This window comes from Gracilinanus agilis, chromosome 3, assembly GCF_016433145.1.
Source record: "Gracilinanus agilis isolate LMUSP501 chromosome 3, AgileGrace, whole genome shotgun sequence".
Lineage (NCBI taxonomy): Eukaryota > Metazoa > Chordata > Mammalia > Didelphimorphia > Didelphidae > Gracilinanus > Gracilinanus agilis.
In genome coordinates, this window is record NC_058132.1 from 142,921,970 (window position 1) to 142,945,313 (window position 23,344).

General features: G+C 34.7%; 1 protein-coding gene across 1 annotated transcript in view; it reads left to right on the forward strand.

Moving 5' to 3' along the window:
- ATP8A2 (ATPase phospholipid transporting 8A2) overlaps positions 1-23,344 on the forward strand; it is a 727,903-nt gene that overhangs the window by 440,461 nt on the left and 264,098 nt on the right. Inside the window, exon 30 of the mRNA XM_044668968.1 lies at positions 2,424-2,534. Coding sequence (XP_044524903.1) covers positions 2,424-2,534 — 111 coding nt within the window. The remainder of the gene's footprint in view (positions 1-2,423; positions 2,535-23,344) is intronic.

Below are 23,344 nucleotides of genomic sequence, written 5' to 3' on the forward strand. Positions count from 1 at the left end.
AATATTTTTATACAAATAGATGCTTTTCCATTTTCTTTGATCTCTTTGACTCTTTATCTTTCTAATGTTTATAAAGCACCTCAAGAAAAGTAGNGATGTGTATAAGAGGCAGCTCTCTCTCTCTCTCTCTCTCTCTCTCTCTCTCTCTCTCTCTCTCTCGAAGCGTATAGCATTTTTCATCATGGGTCCTTTGAAATTATCTTGGATCATTGTCTCAATCAGAGTAGCTATCTTTCATAGTTGATCCTTCTTACAATATTGCTGTTACTATATGCAATGTTCTTCTGGTTCTGTTCACTTCACATTACCCGAGTTCTTTCCATCCTACTTGTCATTTCTTATAGCACAATAATCTTCCATCACAATGTTATACCATAGTTTGTTCAATCATTTCCTAATTGATGAACATCCCCTCAGTTTCCAATTCTTTGCCTCTACAAAAAGAGCTGCTATAAATATTTTTATACAAATAGATGCTTTTCCATTTTCTTTGATCTCTTTGACTCTTTATCTTTCTAATGTTTATAAAGCACCTCAAGAAAAGTAGAATTTTGATTTAGGATTCTTTCCCCTGAAGGTAAATGATTGCAAAACTAAAAATTGGGACATTAAAGATGACTCAAGCAGATGTTCTCTGTGCTCATTGATGTTTAATGTCAGGGGTCTGGGTCAAATGCAAACTTCCTTTATATTTGTTTTAGTTAGTTATTTTATGATTCCCTATCCCCCCTGGAATTCTTAATGAGCCTTTATGGAGAGTTGTATTATTCCATATGTGCCTATTCATGGCATTTCTGCATCAAGGCTTTCTAAGGTATTGTGTGTTACAAAGATATTTGACAATCAATCAGTCATGAGAATATGGCCTTATATTAGTCAGAGGCACTTCTCCCTGCATGTTATCTTTGGAGAATGCACGATGGAATAAATATTTCCTCCCCTTGTATTGTTTTAAGTTCATAATTTTGAGTTTAAAAAATCAATTGCATTTTAGCAGTTAGTTCAAACTAATACAAAGTTCAAATTATCCAATGAACTTTATTTAATATTCAAATACTGTCAAACATAGCCTGATTGCCATGTCTAGATGCACATGGGGATTTGAACTGTACTATACTCCTGTACTGCCTACAGCAGTTGTCTGGAACAGAGTCCTCTTGACCCTCAGCTCAAAAGTAGGGAGATTAAAGTTTTAGTTCAAGGAAACTAAAGGAGAAATAGGACTCTGGGTAAAGTGTATTTAATATTCCAAAACTGTGATAGGGAAAATGAAGTTAGTTAGCCTTAATATATTCATACCAGAACACTTTAAGATCCTAAGAATCTTAAAAAGCTACTTCTGCCCCCACACCAATGCACACCCTGAAGGTTTTTCTATGCAGTAAAAAGGAGGGGAGCAAGTCTGACCAGCTTTGGAGCAGATAGTTTGTCCATGTAGGAATATTCAAGGGATGCCAAGAAGGGCTCCTGAGCCAAGGTGAGATTTATTCCTTTGGGTTAAGTATTCCCCTTCCCTACAGGCCTCTTTCAAAGTTCTGGTGCTCCCAATAAAGATTCCTGGATTGTCACTGTCACTTTATTATAAATGTTAATTCATATCACTCTCCTGAAAGACGAGAGCTCTGGCTACATGGTAAGGAGCAGATAGTAGATGTTAGATATGTGTGTACATATTTGTTATTTAATCATTCAGTCATGTCCAGCTCTTAAGACTCCATGGACCAAAGCATGCCAGGTCCTTCTATTCTGCACTAGCTCTTGCAGTCTGTCCAAGTTCATGTTCATTGTTTCCATGATACTCTCTATCCACCTCAACTTCTGCCCTGTGTATGTATGTATTTTTAAAGGTATTTGGGCTCCTTGGTGTGCCCTTTTCTTGAAGACATAGCCCTAAAGGCAAGAAGAATCTGTTTCTGTAGGCAGGAAAATTAAGTGACAGTTGTTTTCATCAGTCCTTAGTTGTACAGAAATGTAGTGGTTGTATTGGCACTTTCCATTTCCTCTATAATGCTCTTCTCATTAAATTCAGAGGACTTAATCCCTCTTCCAATGAAGAAGGATCCCAAACACTGTCATTTAAACTATGCAAATGATAGCCCAAGCAGCCTGCAGCAGCTCTTAGGCAAGGATGTTAAATGCTTAAGTGCTCTCATAAAAGGGAGATTAAGTAGTGGTTTTATTTAACAGGGCAAGTTATTGTCCCCTGGGTTAGATACTACAGCTCCTTCACCCCCATGTGAATTGTGTTTGCTAGTATTTCAGGCTTAGGTCTAATATACCAACCTTTGATCCTCCTGCCCAAAAGGAAAATCTCAGACCTAGCCCTGAGAGGCCCGAGATTTTTCCAAACGCCCTTGAATGATTTGTGCTATCAAATGATGAGTTTATTTTCTTGAATTGACTGTTACTTCTCTCTCTCTCAGTTTGCCTACTTGGAGAAGCTTCTGTTGGTGCATGGAGCCTGGAGTTACAATCGAGTGACCAAATGCATCCTATATTGCTTCTACAAGAATGTGGTGCTTTATATCATTGAGGTAAGGATGGAGGAATGATCTTCTGTGAAGAGATGAGCCTTTGGCAGAGTGTTTAGCAGTTGGAAAGTGATTTAAAGTATAGAGAAGACAGATACAATTAGACTTAAGTTAATCTCATCAAATGAATGTATGTAAAGATATTTGTAGAAAAGATGTTCTAATATGCTGAAATAATGTGGGGTATTAGCAACCTGTTTGGGAATCATGATGTGCCTCTGTACTATATATGATGCTTCTGGCAATTGGCAATTTGTTCATTGTCATCATTTTTGGAGAAGAAAGACTTCCTTCTCAGCACTGCTATTATGGACCATTCAGCTAATAAATTGGGGGAAAGATCTTTCTCCCTAATACCTTTGCTATCCTCTTCACTTGATTACTTGCATAGAGAAAGGGAGAAAAAAATATCTCATCCAGTTATTTCCAGATCAGTACATAAGCAATTATTTCAGATTGTCTAAAATAATAAAAGGGCAAAATGACAGATGTTTGAGGGGATATGGAAACATGGGGACACTAATATACAGTTGGTAGATCTGTGAACTGATGCAACCATTTTGGAGAACAATCTGGAATTATGCCCAAATATAAAACTGTGTATACCTTTTGATCTAGCAATACGACTAAAGGTTTATTTCCTAAAGTGATCACACACACAAAAAAAGAATCTCTATGCTCTAAAATATTTATAGCTGCTGTCTTTGTAGTGGCAAAAAGCTGGAAAAGGAAAGGATGCCCATAATTTGGGGAAATGCTAAACAAGTTTTGGCATATGATTATGATGGAATACTACTGCACTATAAGAAATGACAGTTTAGTTTTTAAAAAACATGGAAATAGCTACATGAAGTTATGAACAGTGAATCAAGCAGAACTCAGAACATTATACATAGCATTAAAAATGTTTTTTGAAGAATGACTTGTGTATGTCCACCTCCAGAGAAAGAATTGATAAATGGAAATAAACAAGACAAAGTTTTATCTATACATTTATCTTTTTGTAAATGGTGCCTTCTTGAATGGGGGGCCGGGACAAGGGTAGAGGGAGTTACCTGGGTATTTTAATGTAACAAATAAACAAATACTTTTTTTAAAGATCAGTAATTAGGGGCATCCAGTAGATGTATCTAAGCCTTATAGCTCCCAAAAGTGACTAAAGCTATGAGAACCCTGGCCAGTAAGTGACAAAGGCTCATGCCTACCTATGACACACCTTGGTGGACGTGATGAAAGCTACATCTGCCCAGGCATTTGTGTCCATGTCATGTTGAAATAAAAAGGGTCTGGTCTCGGTATCCATTTTTGTCATCAAGCCTGCCATTTTTCTGTGTATTCACTGTTTCTGGTTAAGTGCTGTGGGTATATGTATGTGTGTGTGGTCAACAAGTTTACTTAAATATATCTACTTGAGCTCAGGTTTTGTTGTCAACTGATTTCAGGATGCTGATAGGATGGTAAGCTCATTGAAGTTCAAAGGCTATAAAGTACAAGGCCTGGGGTCTATTCATGGATCAGTTTTTGTAGCAAAGCAAGTCTTACCCCTTAGCTACTAAATATTATTGGAAGCAAACTATACCAGTGCCAAAATCATCAGAAGTTACTAATAACTACCCAAAGCCAACTTTTTTTTAAAGCTAAGCAAAGGGCAGTTTGCACAACCACACAGAGCCAAGTTAGATTTCCTTCTCCTATGAAGTTCTCTTGTTTGTGAATATAGTCTCCATATCCAAAGAAATACAGTTTTATGACAGTAATGGAACTTGTCTGTCTTTGCCCTGATGCACTTATTTTTAAAAAGAGAGCCCTCTTTCTTACCTATCTTAAACCTGAAGTAAATGAATCTTGAAAACATCTTCCATCATGGCTGAGAAATCAGTGACATAAAGCAATCCAACAATTCCTTCTCATGAAAAAAAAAATAAAGAGGAAAAAAATTCATTATAGGGAGGGAGGGGTGAGAAAAATGTTGATTTTTATTATAATTCTTACTTATAGTAACAATAAAAGCTCTCGTTTACATAATACTTACAACGTGCCAGGTACATATGCAAAGCACTTTACAATTGCTATCTCTTTTGCTACTGTAAGGGTGAAAAAGAGGTTTTATGGGTTCGATATATTAAAGATGGTCGCCAGAGGATTGAACTATTATCAATCCTCAATTAAGAATAATCTCAAATCAAAATTGACTTTTATGGAAGTTTAATTACACGAGAGAAGAGAGAGGAAGAAAATAAGAATCTATCTCACCAATTAATCCAGGTAGATCTTAATCCTCAGCCGAGAGTTAAAGGGCCAGAGGTGAATAGAACAAACTTCATTCTATAAAATGAAGTCTATAAAAGGAAGTTTCTTAATAGAAGTTCAGGAAGATTCAGTCTTTAAACTCACCACATGAAACAGTCTCGGTCAGGAACCAGCAAAGCTCCCTCAGGTCCCCTTCAACAAACCAGAAGAAACTTCACTCACTCAACCCTCTCTTTTAAAGGGGTCACTTTGGTGATTAAATCTAAAGATGGGCAGTGTAGATTTAATCTAATTATCACAATACTGACAACAACCTTGGGAGGTAGGTGCTATTATTATCCCTATTTTACAGATGAGGAAACTGAGAGATATAGAGGTTAAAGTGATTTGTCCAGGGTTACACTGCTAGTAAGTACTGGAGGCCAGTTTTGAACTCCAATCTTCCTAATTCCAGGCCAAGTGGAACCATTACTAATCCAACATTAGTAATAATGACTCAGATTTTTATTGTTTTAAGGTTTATGAAGCACTCTACAAATGTTAGCTTAATCTTCATAATAGTCCATTTTACAAATGAAAAACTGAGGTACAGAAAGGTTAATTACTTGCCTAGGTCACATAGCTGTTAAATACCAGAAGCCAGATTCAAACATTGATCTCCCTGATTCCAAGTTTGATATACTATATATCTGTATAACCCTAGGAGTAGGAGATTTGTCCATTTTGGGGGAAACCAATTAATAGCCCTCTTAACCTTAATAATTAGGACATCTGTTCTTTTATGGCCTTGAATGATTTTCCCTGAAAATCGTAGGTACAGATAAAGAACAAAACATTTGCAAAAACAGCTATGATATTATGTGATATAATTCAACTGTTCTCATTCTTTTCTGAGAAGGCTGTATAGAACCAAATGTTTGGTCATTGCCTAATGTTCCTCCTATCTTAATTTCAGCTTGATGATTCTTTGCCGAGATGATTGCCAGGATATGGCAATTCTGTGTAAATAGAAGAATCTGTATAAATAGAGGAATAGGATTTGTTGTGATTAAAGAATGTTGCATGTTAGTTTTAAAATAAATGATTAAAGCCCTGGAAATTAAGTTGGTTTTGCTTCCTTAAAAGAATTCCTTTAGGTTGAGGTCTTTTGCTTTCCTATATTATGCAAATATATGGTAAATACATCCTGGGAAAAAATCTTAAATGAATTTTGCTCAATGAACAAAAAGGCTCAAGTTTAAAATGAAAGATAAAAGAAATATATTACTGATTTCTCCATATTTCTCATGTCCATTCTTGCCTGAAATAAGTTCTTATAGGGACATGGATCAAAGATTTAAAGCTGGTAGAAACCTTAGAGGTCATCTAATCTAGCTCTCACAGGTTTGATCTTTTTATTTCTTCTCTCTTATTTGCAGCCTCCTTTGAGCCTCTGGAAAATGTTTTCTTCTCTGCCTTTGCAGCTGTGGTAGGAGTGACTGACTCCCCATATGTCACTTAGAGTAGAACATAATTAGATTGAAGTAATTTAAGGAAACTTCCAGTTTCTACCCCCACACTTCATCCCAAATTTCATGTACATTTTAAGCTGACATAGCAATTGGCTTTGGGAAGTTCCTTATTTATCTGGTGTGTCCCATTATCAACCAATTACAGATAGTCTAGACTCCTTATCTAGACATTCCCCATTAAGCCTCCTACTCTCCAGGGGTTCCTTCCTACTCATTTACACCTACTATCTCACCAGTGCTTTGTGGCTCTAACTGGGTGATGAAGATGAGGCTGTAAGGGTTAAGAACAAAAGCTTGCTTTGATTAAAAATGCAAATAAAACTTCATTTTAAAGAGTACTACATAAGTACTTTCAGTTCTGAAATCTGTGGTCAAATAATAGTTGTTTAAAATTTAAAAACCAGTTTAAAAGAAGAGATAAGAAATTAAGGGAAAAGCTATTTAGATTTTACTTTCACCTTGACATTTAGTTTCATATTGGTGTGTCCAAAAGATACTATTTTGAAAGCCATAAAATAAAAATCTGTAACTAGTCACACTTTGTTTTAGGCCAAAATATTTGCCTCTGTAATTTTAAAAATACATTTTTATTCATATTATTTGTTTTTACATCACCTTCATTTCCCAAAACACACCCCTTCCAGAGAGCAAATCTTTATTACAATAAAAAAGATGGAAAAATATAGTTCAGAAAAACTAATTGATATTTTTAGAAAGGCTATCATTATATACAGGATTCCACATGAATAATTTTCTGTCTCTGCAAATAAGGAAAAAGAGGTGCCTTCCAATCTCTTTTCTTTGAGTCCACCTCACTATAATTTCTCAGCATTAAGTTTTAATTGGTTTGTTGTCATTCTTTATATTTATATTGTGATACTCATCATATAATATTGTTTTCCTGGTCCTGCTTATTTCACTTTGCATCAATTCATAGAAGCCTTTTTATATTTCTGTACATTAATTTTTGTCACATTTTATAGCACAGTAATATTCTATTAAGAGGCAGCTAGATGGCTCAGTAGATAGAGCATTGGGTCAGAAAGGCCTGAGCTGAAATCTGGCCTTTGATAATTATTAGCTATATAATTTTGGGCAAGTAATTAAACCTTTCTGCCTCAGTTTCCTCAGCCTTATATGAAGATAATAATAATAACACCTACCTCCTAGGGTGAAATGAGGTATGAGGATGAAATAGACAACTCTATATGATGCTTTGCAAACCTCAAAACACTATATAAATACTAGCTCTGATGATGATAATCATAATGATGTAATTCTAAATTCTTTTTCCAGAATTCTTAATCCACTTCCCAACTCCACCATCAGTGTATTAAGGTATCTGTCTTTCCCAACTCCTTCAAGATAGATTATTCTCTCCTGTCTTATTTGCAAATTTACTAAGTAAGAGATAAAACAATTTTTGAAATAAATAAATATACACCCATAGATTTCTCTTATTAGTGACTTGAGACATTGTTTCATATAATGATTATTAATAATAATAGCTCATGTTTATATAATAGCTCAAATTTTATTCCTCACCCATGTACCTTAACAAAATGAATGAAACAGATTTCTGTGGTGATATACTCTTAGCTAGATGTCATTTTTAAAACAGAGGTCTTTTTCTCTACCTGTCCTCCAGAAAAAAAATCTTTTTTTTCCTTGTATAATTTTTTTTCCTTGTATAAATAGATTTTTCCCTTGTATACATGCTCATTGTAAAGTTACTTTCCAATAGGTATAGAAGAAGCAGCTCTCAAAATCAGCTATACAGCTGGTTTTTTTTAAAACAAATCTTCTAAAAATATTTTTAATGCAATGGAAATGAGTACGGTATTGTCACTAATAAAATAAGAATTGATTATTCAGAATATCCTAACTAATTTCTCTGGCATAACTTATTCTATAATTAAGCTTCAATAACTCTTTTTTTTAAACCTTTGCCTTCTGTCTTAGAATCAATTCTGTGTATTGGTTCCAAGGCAGAAGAGTGGTAAGGGCTAAACAATGGGGGTTAAGTGACTTGCCCAGGGTCACAGAGGTAGGAAGTGTCTGAGGCCATATTTGAACCCAGGACCTCCCATCTCTAGGCTTGGCTCTCTAGCTACCACTGAGCCATCTAGCTACCCCCATTCATTAACTCTTAGTTAGATTTTTGTAGTCTAGACTGGGAAGTGGACCATCATCATAATAGGGTTTCTATGGGGAAGAAACATTCTGACTTCCAAAATTAAAAACTTTTGGAATTTTTATTAATTTAGGATTTCCTATAGTCCATGGAAGAGTTAGTGAGGATCTAACTATGATGGTGGTATTGGAGATGAAAAGAAAGTGATATAACTAAAACAAAACAAAAAAGATCAATTATTTTCTTCAGTCAAAAATAAGTTTAAAATATAAAAGAAAACTGAGATATTAATCTAACGTTTTTAGCATTTCCTTTGGCTTTTAGAGTATATGTAAAGCAAAATAAATGAGATGAATTTTCATTTTTCTATGTTATCTATAACATACATATTGCTATAAACCCTCATTATTCTATCTATATAGTGTACATCAAATGATTTCCTAAGGCTTTAGGTACTAAGGGGCTGATTAAGCTGTATGACATCTCAAATGAATCTCCAATCTCATTCATTTTGGAATTCTTAAAAAGATGTAGATCAGTAATTCCCAAAGTGGGCACTACCCTGGTGGGTGCTACAGCGATCCAGGGGGGCGCGGTGATGGCCACAAGTACATTTATCTTTCCTATTAATTGCTATTAAAATTTTTTAAAAATTAATTTCCAGGGGGCTAAGTAATATTTTTTCTGGAAAGGGGGCAGTAGGCCAAAAAAGTTTGGGAACCACTGATGTAGATGGTAACCTGTCTGTGCCTTTCCATCTTATTCACCTCTTATCCAGGTCTACATAAAAAATTATCATAAGTATTCTACCTAACTTGCTTAATGTTTTCTAACTTTGTCCTGACATCTTGAGGTTACTGGTAAAAAGCATTCTGACTTAACTTGACTTCCCTCATTCTTGCACCATTTAATCTAAATGATCTTCTTTCTCTGTATCCTATATCATTTTTAACAATATATTTTACTTTCTTATTTGGGATTCTTCTTTGGTTATGTTACAAGTTGATCTCACCTACTGTATGCATTTTATATTGTCCTTTGTACGATGGCCACATTTTGACTTTCATAGATAGTAGTATTCTACATCTTGCTGATGAATAACACCACCAATAAAAATGTTTGTATTGAAAAAATCCCTCCTGCTTATCTCTTGGGAGGCACTTGCAATAGGATACATGCTGTCAGATGATGTGCTTTGCAATTTCTTGAAAGCAATCCAGCAGGTTTTCCTCTTTCTTTTCAACATGTGTCTAGCGGAATGTCAATCTGTATTGTTATGTTCCAGATAGACATCCTGTTGGATCAGCTGTATTGGGTATCAATTCAGATGCATCTTGAAATATTGACTATAGATATTCTTCATCCATTATTTGGTCTTCCTTCTTTGGATGGAACTTCTTTAAGTGATTCTAGATATCTCCCAAAAGATTCTATAATGTTGATCAACACTATGTCATACTCTATCTGACCATCCATTAAAAAAAATCCCTTCCCTGGACTTCTGGAGTAGGGAACCAAGATGGAGGAGTAACTAGAGCAGTAGTTCTGCTTCACCAAGAAAATCCTCTCTGACCAAGATTAAAATATCACCACAAAATGAATACAGGAGTGAATGATCCAACAATGAGTTAGAGTAAAACAACTTTCAAGAAAAGAAAAACCCAAAATGTGAGCATAGACCATCTGGGGAACTCAGGTGAGAGGGGAGCAGACCCAGCAAGAGACTGTAGCAAGGAGGGAAGAGCAAGCCAAAAGCAAACCACAACTCCCTCCCCTTACCTCATCTGCTGTCACAGGTTCTGAACTTAAGTCCAAGCTAGCATTCAGATACTGAGAGGCTGCTGGGCAAATAGTGGTCCAAGCCAACTTACATTCCTTGAAATTGCAGACCTATGGAGAGGTCCAGAGTCCCAGTCAAAGGCAATATGGCCTAAAGGAGGCTGATCCGTGTGGGTCCAGAGTGAAGCCAGGAATCCTAGTCTGGGTTTGGAATAAGGACATAATCCACAGTTTGGGGTAAGGACACAATTCTCAGGGGGGAGTATCCCCAGATCTTTTTGCCAAAAACTAAGGCAGAGCTCTAGGACAGGGCAGTCAAGGGTGTGCCTGATTGAATCAAGAAAACAGTGAGACCAAAAAACTTGAGCCTAAGCCTGGGGCTAGAATTTGATCAGCCTTTGACAAGATCAAGTTGAAAGTGAGATTAAAATACCCAAGCCTGAGGAAAGTCTTTAAGCTATCAGCATCTCAAGGGTCAAGTGAATCAGCATGAGGAGGGGGCTCTCAAAGCTCTCAGCCCTCAAACCATCTGGTAAACTAGCAACAACCCAGAAAATAAGCTGAAAATAGCATCAAGGAAGGAAGTTTAAGAGGGTACCCCAACTTCCCAAAAAACAGAGCCTACCTGTAATTAGAAAGGAAAAATGAGCAAACAACAAAAAAGCACCTAATTCTAAAGAAATTTTATGGAGACAAAGAGGTACAGACACAGAAGTGGACAGCAAAAACAAAGGGAATATATGCAAAGTCCAAAAGAAAAATATGGATTGGACACAGAGTCTGGAAGAGCTCAAAAAAGACTTCAAAAACTAATTAAGAGAGGCAGAGGAAAAGTGGGAAAGAGAAATGAAAGTGATGCAAGGAGAAATGATGTATATACTGATATGATATATATGCAAATATGAAGATATGGAACAATGTGCATGTATGATATGTATGCATACAAGTGATATGCAAAAAATCAATCAAGGACTGAAAGAGAGGGTAGCACTGAGAGAAAAGGGAAGGGAGAATTAGAATGGGGTAAAAGATATCACATAAAGAAGCATAAAAAAATCAATACAGATAGGGGAGAATAAGAGTGGTTTGGGGCAATGCTTAAACTTTACTTTCATTGTAACTGGCCTGAGAGTGAAAAATGAGTATACCCAGTGGGATATGGAATTCTGTCACCATACAGAAAAGTAGAAGAGGAACAAGATAAGGGAAGCAAAGGGTAATTGAAGGGGTGACAAAAAACAAAACACTGGTGAGGAATAACAGAGTAGAAGTGAATAGAGCAAGATCTAATGGGGATAATACTATGGAGGGCAATAGACAGTAAACATAACACTGAATGTGAATGGGATGAAATCCCCCATTAAATGGAAGGAGGTAATAGAGTGGTTTAAAAACTAGAATCCTACTATAGGTTGTTCACAAGAAACACATTTGAGACAGGATGACTCACACAGATGCAAGGTAAAAAGGTAGGGGCAGAATTTATTATGCATCATCTCTAAAACAAAAAAAAAGCAGAAGTAGTAGTTATGATACCAGACAAAGCCAAAGTAGAAATTGATCTGATTAAAAGAGATAAGAAAGGAAAAAATATTTTGCTAAAGGGAACTATAAATAATGAAGTAAAATTATTGCTAAACATTTATGCACTAAATGGTATAGCATATAGATTTCTACAGGAAAAATTAGAACTCAAGGAGGAAATAGATAGCAAGACAATACTAATAGAGGATCTTAACCTTCCTCTTTCAGAACTAGATAAATCAAACCAAAAAATAAATAAGAACTGAGGGAAGTAAATAAAATTCTAGAAAAATTAGAGTTAATAGATATCTGGAGAAAACTGAACAGGGATATATATATATATATATATACCTTCTTAGCAGTACATGGTATATATACAAAGATCAACCATGTACTAGTACATAGAAATAATACAAAACAAATGTAGAAAACCAGAAATAATAAATGCCACTTTTCCAGATCATAATGTGATAAAAATTATAATTAGCAAAAGTCCATGGAAAGGCAAATTTAAAATTAATTGGAAACTAAATAATCCAAAAACCTGGTGGGTCAAACAAGAAATCATAGTAAAAATTACAGACTTCATTAAAAAGAATGATAGAGAGTAGACAACATATCAAAATCTATGGAATACAACCAAAGCAGTTCTCAGGGGAAAAATTTATATCTCTGTGTGCTTATGCCAACAAAGTAGAGAGGAAAAAAATCAGTGAATTGGGTCACAACTTAAAAATTAGAAAAAGAACAAATTAAAAATCCCCAGATAAAACTAAATTGGAAATCCTAAAAATTAAAGGAGAAATTATTAAAATTGAAATTAGAAGAACTATTGAACTAATAAATAAGACTAGGAACTGGTACTTTAAAAAATCAAATAAACTAGATAAAAGTACTAGTTAATCTAATAAAAAAAAGAAAGAAAAGAATCAAATTAACAGTATTAAAGATGAAAAGAGTGATCTCACCTCTAATGAAGAGAAAATTAAAGTAAGTATTAAGAACTTTTTTACTCAATTATGTAGCAATAAATATGACAATCTAGGTGAAATGGGTGAATATTTACAAAAATATAAATTGCATAGATTAAAAAAGATGAAATAGAATACTTAAATAATCCTATCAAAAAAAATTGAACAAGCCATCAAGGAACTTCCTAAGAAAAAATCCCCAGGGCCAGATGTATTCACAAGTGAATTCTACCAAACATTTAATGAACAACTAATCTCAGTACTATACATATTATTTGACAAAATAAGCAAAGAAGGAGTTTTACCAAATTCCTCTTATAACACAAATATGGTACTGATTCCAAAGCTAGGCAGACCAAAAGCAGAGAAAGAAAACTACAGACCAATCTACTTAATGAATATAGATGTAAAAATCTTAAATAGAATACTAATCAAAAGACACCAGCAAGTTATCACGAGGAATATTCGCTATGATCAGGTAGAATTTATACCAGGAATAGAAGGATGGTTTAATATTAGGAAAACCATTCATATAACTGACCATATCAATAATCAAACCAACAGAAATCACATGATTATCTCAATAGATACAAAAAAGGCCTTTGTCAAAATACAACATCCATTCTTATTGAAAAAACTAGAAAGTATAGGAATAGAAGGACCATTCCTCAAAATAACAAACAGTATCTATTTAAAACCATCAGCAAGCATCATCTGCAATTGGGGACAAGTTAGAAGCCTTCCCAATAAGATCAGGAGTGAAGCAAAGATGCCCCAAATCACCTCTATTATTTAATATTCTTCTAGAAACACTAGCGATAGTAATTAGAGAAGAAAAATAAATTGAAGGGATTAAAGTAGACAATGAGGAAACTAAATTATCACTTTTTGCAGATGATATGATGACATACTTAAAGAATCCTAGAAAAACAACTAAGAGGCTAGTGGAAATAATTAACCACATTATCAGAGTTGCAGGGTACAAGATAAACCCACAAAAAATCATCAACATTTCTGTATATTTCTAACAAAACTCAGCAGCAGGAGTTAGAAAGAGAAACTTCATTCTAGACAATATAAAATATTTAGGAATCTATCTGCCAAGACAAACACAAGAATTATATGAACACAACTACAAAACACATTTCACACAATTAAAACTAGATTTAAACAATTGGGAAAACATTAATTGCTCATGAGTAGGATGAGCTAATATAATAAAAATGACAATCCTACCCAAATTAATCTACTTATTCAGCATCATCCCTATCAAACTACCTTTTTATAGAATTAGAAAAAAATTATTACAAAGTTCATCTGGAAGAACAAAAGATCAAGAATATCAAAGGAAATAATGAAAAAAAAAATGTGAACGATGGGGTCCAAGCAGTACCAGATCTTAAACTGTACTATAAAGTAGTGGTCTTCAAAACAATATGATAGGGGGCAGCTGGGTAGCTCAGTGGAGTGAGAGTCAGGCCTAGAGATAGGAGGTCCTAGGTTCAAACCCGGCCTCAGCCACTTCCCAGCTGTGTGACCCTGGGCAAATCACTTGACCCCCATTGCCCACCCTTACCAATCTTCCACCTATGAGACAATACACCGAAGTACAAGGGTTTAAAAATAAAAAAAAAACAAAAAAACAATATGATACTGGCTAAGAGACAGAAGGATGGATCAATGGAATAGAATAGGAGTAAATGACCTCTGCAAGCTAGTATTTGATAAACCGAAAGATCCCAGCTTTGGGGGCAAGAACTCACTATTTGACAAAGACTACTGGGAAAATTGGAAAACAATATGGGATAAATTGGGTTTAGATCAACATCTTACACCCAAACCAAGATAAATTCAAAATGGGCAAATGACTTAAATATAAAGAGTAAAATTATAAATAAATTAGGTGAACATAGAATAGTATACCTGTCAGATCTGTGGGAAAGAAAGGAATTTAAGACCAAGAAGGAGAGAAAAATGCAAAATGTAAAATGAATGATTTTGATTATATCAAATTAAAAAGGTTTATACAAAGAAAACCAAAGCAACCAAAATTAGCAGGAAAGAAATAAACTGGGAGAACATTTTTATAACAAAACTCTGACAAAGGTTTAATTTCCCAAATACATAAGGAACTAAGTCAAATTCACAAAAAGTGAAGCCATTCCTCAATTGACAAATGGTCAACATAAATGAATAGGCAGTTTTCACATGAAGAAATCTAAACTGTCTATAAATACAGAAGAGACATAGTGGAAGATCTGTTCAAAAAGTGATACATGATTTGTTAGTTTACAGAGTATTAACATAGGGTGTGGTGCTATGGTTGTGTTAACAAGACCAAGTCAGGAGCAAGAGAATATGGCACCGAATCTTGAAAGAAGTCTGTCAGGTCCAAAGATCTATACCTTCTTAGCACTAGCTCCTAAGGGTGTTCATCAAGGAGAATAGATTGAAGAAAGAAGAGACTAGAAAAAGGGAGATGCTACTCTACTAGTTAGGCAAGAAGTAATGAGACTCTGAACTAGCCCGGTGGCCTTAGAGATTGAGAGAAGGGAAAAAAATTCAATAGTTGTCATGGAAATCAAGACTTGGTGGCTGGGCTGATTGGATGTGGTGAATAAAAATGAAGGCTGAGTTGTGAATAATTTCCCTTTCAAAAAACAGAAGTGCCACTTAAAAACAAATTGATGATTGTATACTAGACTGTGAACTTGTTTACTCAAAGGTGATAGTGACAAATGGCTATTGGGATTTGACCTGTCCCTTAGTTCACTAAACTAGTACCTGGGGACTAGTTGTAAGTATGAGTGAGCTTCTTACTTGCCTCTGTGCACATGAACATAAAGATGCTTGGTGCTCTAAAATAAACATTCACTACCCACACTGCTTGTATAGCAAGCCTTTGTAATCCTAGAAACAATCATTGTCTGGAATCTGATTCATGTTGATAAAAGTAGAAAATCATTTGTATGAAAAAAATTTAGATTTTCAAAACCACATGAAAATCAGGGGAAAATAGAGTCTTACTGTTATGTGGTTTTTAATGTGGAGAACCATCTAAGATTACTCATGATAATTTGGGCCAGCATAAAACAAATAAAAAAGAAAAAGAAAAGAAAACTAGCATTTCAAGAAGTAAATTAAATACTAGGCAATACTTCACAAATTTTTATTTTGTATATATTTCTTAAAAGTATGATGAAGTATTCTTTATTCATATCTTGTCAACTTAATCCATAGAAGGCTCAGAGGTGTCTGTACTCTTTGATTTTTCTTCTTCTGAAACTATATTCACATTCCCTTTAGCTGTTTTACAACTTCATTTTTCTGTTGGTGTTTCTGATAGTTTTTCTCCTTGTATTTCAATTCCCTATTGGGTTAAAAAAATAATTCTAAGGGAATTGCTTGTAGGCCAGTCTCTTCTTCAGCTTTAGCCCACAAATGACTACTTGTATGGAGAGACTTCATTCAATATGTTAATCCTCAGAGTTGCTGAGGAGTCAGTTACAGAGATAAACCAAACTAATTTCTATTTCCCTAAAGTAATGCTGATTGCAGAGCAAATTGGTTAAGATGGCCCCTTCCTTCTTAAAGAATTATACCTTAAATCCTGAAGGAGACAGAAGATGTAAGGATGGTAGTTAACATGGGTCTCAATTCATCAAAATACTATCTTTTACTTCAGAATTTAATGCGTGGTATGAGTACCACTGAGAATGCAATCTCTCATCAGCCTTAATAGTCAGTCAAAAAAGTATATAGTAAGCTTGGGAAAGCCAGGGAAGGCAGAGGCTGGAGATGAAGAAGGTGATGATAAGCATTGTTAAATGGATGAGAAGTCGTATTCGTGGTCGAATCTCTTAGACTTAATCTGATGAGTTTTATAACTATATTACTATTCATGGCAGCACTCTCTTGTTTATCTAAAAGACCTGGTTGAAAAGACTCACTTTAGTGTTAATGTAGATTTAAGAAATGGAACATGTCATTGAATAGGCAAAACTGGACAAAGCCTTTGAGATTATTTTATCCAGTCCACTCATTTTACAGACAATAAATCAAAAATCCAGAAAAGTCAAATTACTTTAGCCAATGTCACATATATAGCGGCCCAGTCAAGACAAGAACCATAGAATCCCAGGGTTTAAAGTGATCTTAGAAGCCATAAAGTCTAGCCCCATTTCCCTCACATCTAGTCTTATGTGTTAAGCTGGCTCAAAATATATAAGACACTCATTGATTTGAAGATTTTTAAGAGGGAAACAATGGTGATGACTTTTTGTCCTTGTGCCATTTCTATGGATCATTTAGTAACCTAGTACTGAATTTTTTCACAGTAAAATATATACAAAAATTTATCTCTCTAGCCTTTTTATAATCCTTATCAACACACATTCATTTTAATTTATAATATAGTATAATTCTGAGGTAACTTGTCAGAAGTCTTGATAGGATTGATATTATAGAAATACATATTATCCTAATTTTACCAACAATTTCATTTTTCTTTGTAATTCCTTATATGTAATTCCAGGAATTATGATAACATGTCAGACTTGGTAAAATAGCTGGGTCCTGGGGAACCTTCCCTTTTGGATAGTAGTTTCCAGACCTTCTATTGTATTCCCTCTCTTTATTTTAAAACACACCAAAAAAAACTGTCATATTCCTTTTTCACAGAATAATCTGTTCAGATTATTTTAGCTCATCTTATTCAAAGTGAAATTTAAAATTTATCACAATTTAAAAATACAAATATTAAAATATAGTCAAAACAACAAAGTCACTACAGTGTATTCATTGTCATAGAATCATAGGAAAATAGACTTGGAGATGGACAGAGCCTTTTAAATCATCTCATCTAGTGGTTTCCATTCTGTAAACTTTGGAGTTATAGTCTAATACTATCGTGTTGTAAACATTGAATCAAAGGATGAGAAGAGGACTTGTATCCCATCTTCCCCATGTTAGCCAATTCAGTTTATCTCTAACATCATCATATCTATCTTTATCCCCATTTCCCAATTCTACTCCTTCCTGTGCAAAAATCTTTTCAGGGTGATTACAACACCTATAAAGCAATCAAACTTGTATCACTGGAAGAGTCCTTGATCCTCAAAACAACTTCCCAGCACACCCCTTAGTAGCCATGGGTTCTAAGCTTGAGGAAAATGACTAGTGAATTTTGATTCCTCACTTTCCCTCGTACCACTCCTATAACCAGTCAGGTGCTAAATTTCTCCCATCTGGCTCCTTATTTTTTACTCACACAGAAACTACCCAAATTCGGGCCCTCAACACCTCTTGTCTGGACTGTTGAAATTGCCTCCTATAATTACTTCAAATCAAAGAGCAACTATTGCTTTTCCTAAAGTTCAGGTTGCACTACCCTACTCCATACACTCCAATAGTGCCCTCTTAATTCCAGGATGAACTATTATTTCATCTTTTTATCTTATTCTTTTAAAATTTATACTTTATGTGTTTTGCATAATAATGCATGTATGACCCAGATCAAATTGCTTACTATATCTGGGAAGGAAGAGGAAAGGGAGGAAGAGAGACAGTTCGAATCATATAACAACAGAAAATTTAAATGGAAAATTGTGATTACATGTAATTGGTAAAAGAAAATATCTTTACAAAAATAATTTTCTATTTTATATGTTCATATATGTACATAATTATTTGCAAATCAGAAAATATACATAGTTTATAAGTAATATTTCTCTTTTTACTCTGTTAATCCTTAGTTGAAGCAAATTCACTATATTAGTTTTGTTTTTTATGACTGATTTCTCATGAAAAAATGTGAATATATTTACATAATAGTTCTGCTTGCAAATATGCAGCAATTTTGGCTATTAGTTCATACTTTCCCTACCTCAAGTGAGTCTTGGGAGTGAAGAATACTAGAAGACTTTGCCATAGGTTATGAAACATGTCCCTGAACAGGATCTCACAGCAACTGCTCTCGTGGCTCAGGGGCTACTGAGAGTTGGCCAGTAAGAAATTTGTGACTTTCTGAAATGGTGCACAATAGTAGCAATCCCAAATTTAAAATTATTTATTTTCTTATAAATTGTATTTATGTGTTAGAAACCAGTGAAAAGTAATCTGTGAAAATTATTTAGGCTACAGCCTACTGTTGCTAAATTCTCCCAGATTTCAAAAATGTAATCCTATTTGAACTGACCTTGTGCACCTTGCCTAATAAAACTAAAGGTCTTTCTTTAAGAGGTTACATGTGATTTTGATCTTGTAAAATCATAAAGAAGAGTTTTGCTAGTCTTATACTCAAAAGCCGATGATTAGAGAATAATAATAATAAAAATAAATTCTTTCCTTCATCAGTTACATAAGATCAAAATTCCTTAATGTGGCCTAAACTTAGAATATGTTGTGGGGTGACTATAGTGGTTCAATTGCAATTCACAGACCCTAAGAACATCAGTGGCCATCGGTCATCTAACCCATGGTCTTCCTTTATACCACAAGCGCTAAAAGAGAAACCCTTTCTGTTGTCCTCAGCTCTTTCTTGCACAATGTTGATATTTTTCTGAAAGAACTAGACCAATTCAACAGTGGTTCACAATATTTTGGAATATATCTCAAACTGCTATAGGGACTAGTTAGCAACTGGTTATTTGTACTTTCCTCTCTATTGCTTAGGAAAATATATAATGGCCAAAAGCTATTGAGTTCAGCCATGCATTTAAATGAATGAGCTTTATTTATAACATGCATTAAAAACAAAACAAAACAACAAAACATTTGAGATGAACATTATTTGGTATACAAATATTTTTGCTAATTTCTGAAATCACATAGATTTGTGGACTCCTTGCAATAATTCTGTACCTTCACAAAAGTCTATGGTCTACAGATTGAGGACTATTACAATAGGCATTTATTAACCACTGTACAAGGGACATTGGCAGGTGCCGACAAGGAACCAGTCTCGCCATCCCAACTGCCTTGATTAGCCTAAAAGTAAGCTTCTGTGCTATTTGATAAAAGACTGCATAGCTACTACTAGACCAGCTGCTGTGGACTTCTGATTGGAGAATGCACCACATCCTAGGAGAAATGTTTCCCAGAACCCAGCTGCTTCAAGAAGTCTAGCATCCCTAAAATATATTACCTCTTTTAAAGTGAGAATCAATAGATAAAAATAATTTTTTAAACACTTCATGCTCAGTATGACAGAAGAGAATCTATTCTACATGTTAAAAATATAAAAAGGATATAAATACATTTCAAGGAAATGCTATGTACTATCTACTTTGTACCTCAAAATTCCTAGCACAGGGCTAGACATATGTAAGTTCTCACTATTTGCTTTGAAATTATCTAAAATGAGTTTACTTTTAAATTAAGATATTCCAAAGGTATTTAAAATGTATTAAATGAGTAGAAGTTGAATATTTGGTATAGATTTGGTAATTTTTATTAGTATCATCTTATAATAATAACTATTTTTATTAGTGAACATTTTCAGTCTGATAGAAAACATTGCTTCCTCTCCAAAACCCTGAGTATTTCAACAAAAGCCTCATTTCCCATTCAACATCCTCATTAGTAACTTTGCACTGACTTTTTAGGGGCAGATGGTAAACCAGCAAAGCTGCCATTGATGCTGTTTGAATTGTTTGACACCCATCCTTAAAACTGAGATTTTTTTCCCCTTAGTTGCAATGAAGAGATGATGTTTTCCATACTTCAGTCTGAGAGATGTGCAACATAATTGAAGGGAGAGAGAACACATGCAAGACTTTCAATTTTGTCTCAAGTGACATCCTCACCAATAGGCAGAGGAAAACATGGTCGGGAGCCCCAAACACCTGTTAGGATGCTTTCCTCAGAGTTGCTATAAATGGTTGAATGTCAACTTGAGGTGACAAAACATTGTTATGCAAGGGAAAAGACAAAGATGTCAATCCCAACATGTTTATCATGAGGTCTTAAGGGGGAGTCAGATTAGATATACTTTAAGTTCAGAGAGCCATCCACCCCATCTTGTTACCTTTTGCTCTACCCCCTCTAAATACTCTTTCTCCTTCCCCTCTTTCCAGTTCTGGTACTGCAAATCACACTCATGTCAATGCTTCTTGAAAGAGCATGTTGACTTTCTTATATCTTTTGCCACCATTTCTATGACTTGCCAGGCCACAACACCACTTCCTATTAGAATATATATTCCCAGAGGGCAAGTGCTGGCTTTCTTTGCTGTGTTTATCCTTTTTTTGTTATTATTCAGTTATGTCCAACTCTTTGTAACTCCATTTGGGATTTTCATGGAAAAGATACTGGAGTGGTTTTCTATTTCCTTCTCCAGCTCATTTGACAGATGAGGAAACTGGGGCAAACGGGGTTAACTGACTTGCCCAGGGTCACCCAGCTCAGTAAGTGTCTGTGAGTAGATTGAACTCATGAAGATGAATCATAAGATGAAATGAGACATAAAGCTTTTCTTGACCCCTTTTAACATCTCATGCCCTCTCTCCCCAAATTGCCTTGTTTTAAATATACATACATATAGATGATATATGTAGGAATTATTTTTAATTTGTACATATATATACATATATATATATTTATTTGTGTGCCTATGTGTATTTGTATGTGAATTGTCATCCCTGACAGGATGTGAACTGCTTCAGAGCAGGGATGGTTGCCTTTTTCTCTTTATCACTACCATGGAAGCTGATCCATAGTAGACATAGACATTAATAAATGTTTATTGATTATTTGATATGTGCAAACAACTATCATCTCAGGGAAACTATGAGTGCAAAGAAAAATTCTGTAAAAGATGTGAAAGAGAAAAGTTCATATTATCCATGAATTAAATCCATTCTGTGACACTAATTATATGATCCTGAGTAAGTAACTTTTCAGTTCCTTCATCTGTAAGACAGGGATAGTAGCAGTTCCTATCTCCCAGAGTTGTTGTAAAGTTCAAATGAGATAATATCTGTAAAGTGCTTTGCAAATCTTCAAGTATATATAAATACTAGCCATCAACACATATTATTGAAGGAAAAGAGAACTTGGAGATGGTCAAGAGGAAATTGCATTCAAGGTGTGGCATGAAGTAGATGGGTTGGAGAATAGTTTAATTTGGCAAGAAAAAGAGACTGTAGTGTGTTATAGGAATGGCAAGACTGCTTGGATCCAAATAGTGAATGCCTAAATGAGAAGTTAATATTTCGGCAGACAATAGAGAGCTGCTGACTTTCTCTGAGTAGAGGACCAGTTGATCATATTTTTGACAGATGGATGGATTGAAATGGCATAAACTATAGGCAGAATGCTTCATTGGACAGCATTGTGTGAAAGACAGTTTGGGGAATGAATAAATTGGAGTCAGGAAGACTGGTTAGGAAGCTATTACAATAGATTAGGCAAGAAGTAATAAAGATACGAACTAGAAATATTACAATAGGAATAGAAAGGAAGGGATAATGTAAGAGAGTTGACAGGATTTGTCAGCCAGAGTGATGGGGAGAGGGGTATTGTGGAGAAGGGTAGTCAAAGATGGCTCTGAATGACTGGGGAAATGGTTGTATCACTAACAGAAACAGTGAAGATACAAATAGTGGATATGTTTTAGAATAAAAGCTATGTTATAATTGAAGTCTTGGATTTCTTTGTCCTTCACAGCACCTAGGATAGGGTCAGGCACACAATAGGGTCTCAATGAATTAATCAATGATCAATTTAGGCTGTTTCAATAGATAAGAATTAATTGCATTTTTAAAATATTTAAGAGACGATTCTTTGGCTATATAGTTATATTACCAAAGTCTTTATTGTCTGAAGCAAAAGCTCCTAACCTATTTTCTATCATTAAAGTCTTTTGTCATTCTGATGAATGACATAGACTCTTATGGAGAGCCAATGGATAAAATGGGATAATATCTCTAGGTGCTTAGCACTGTGCTGGCACACAGTAGGTGCTTAATAAATGCTTGCCCCTCCAACCTCAGAATAATGTTTTTCAATAGTTAAGGAAATAAAGTTTTCATTAAAAGGCTAGTGGAAGATAAAGATGTAATTTTTTCTCCATCCATGTTTAATAGATCATCTGAAATTTGTGGACTCCAGGTTAAAGCAGAGTGTGTAAAGGCATACTCTGTTGAGCATGCATTAGCACTCTTTTCTCATTTCCACTCTTATAGCTATTCCCATGGGAGTCCATTCTATTGTTGGTTCTACCAGTTAGCTTTTTGACTAGCCTATCTTCAATTTTTGTTCACCAGTTAACCTCTGTAGTACTTCCCTTTCTTTACAGTATTCTCTTTTCCTTCTGGCTTCTTTATATGGATCTTTTTTTTACTTTATAACAATTCACTAGTTCTTTTGAAACTTGGTTTTTTTCAACCTCTCAAAACAGATTCATCTTATTGTTGTTTAACTCATTTTGTAGCAAAACCCTAACACTGTCTTACTCAAAAAAATGTTGATGAATCACTATTTCCTATGAAATATAATACAAATTCAAGTGTCTGTCATTTAAGCCTACAATGTGATGTCACAACCTACCTCTCCCAGTATTTCATAGTATTCCCCTTCACATACTCTACATTCCACCCAAACTGAACTACTCATTATTTTCCCACACTCAGTCCTGTTTCTTAT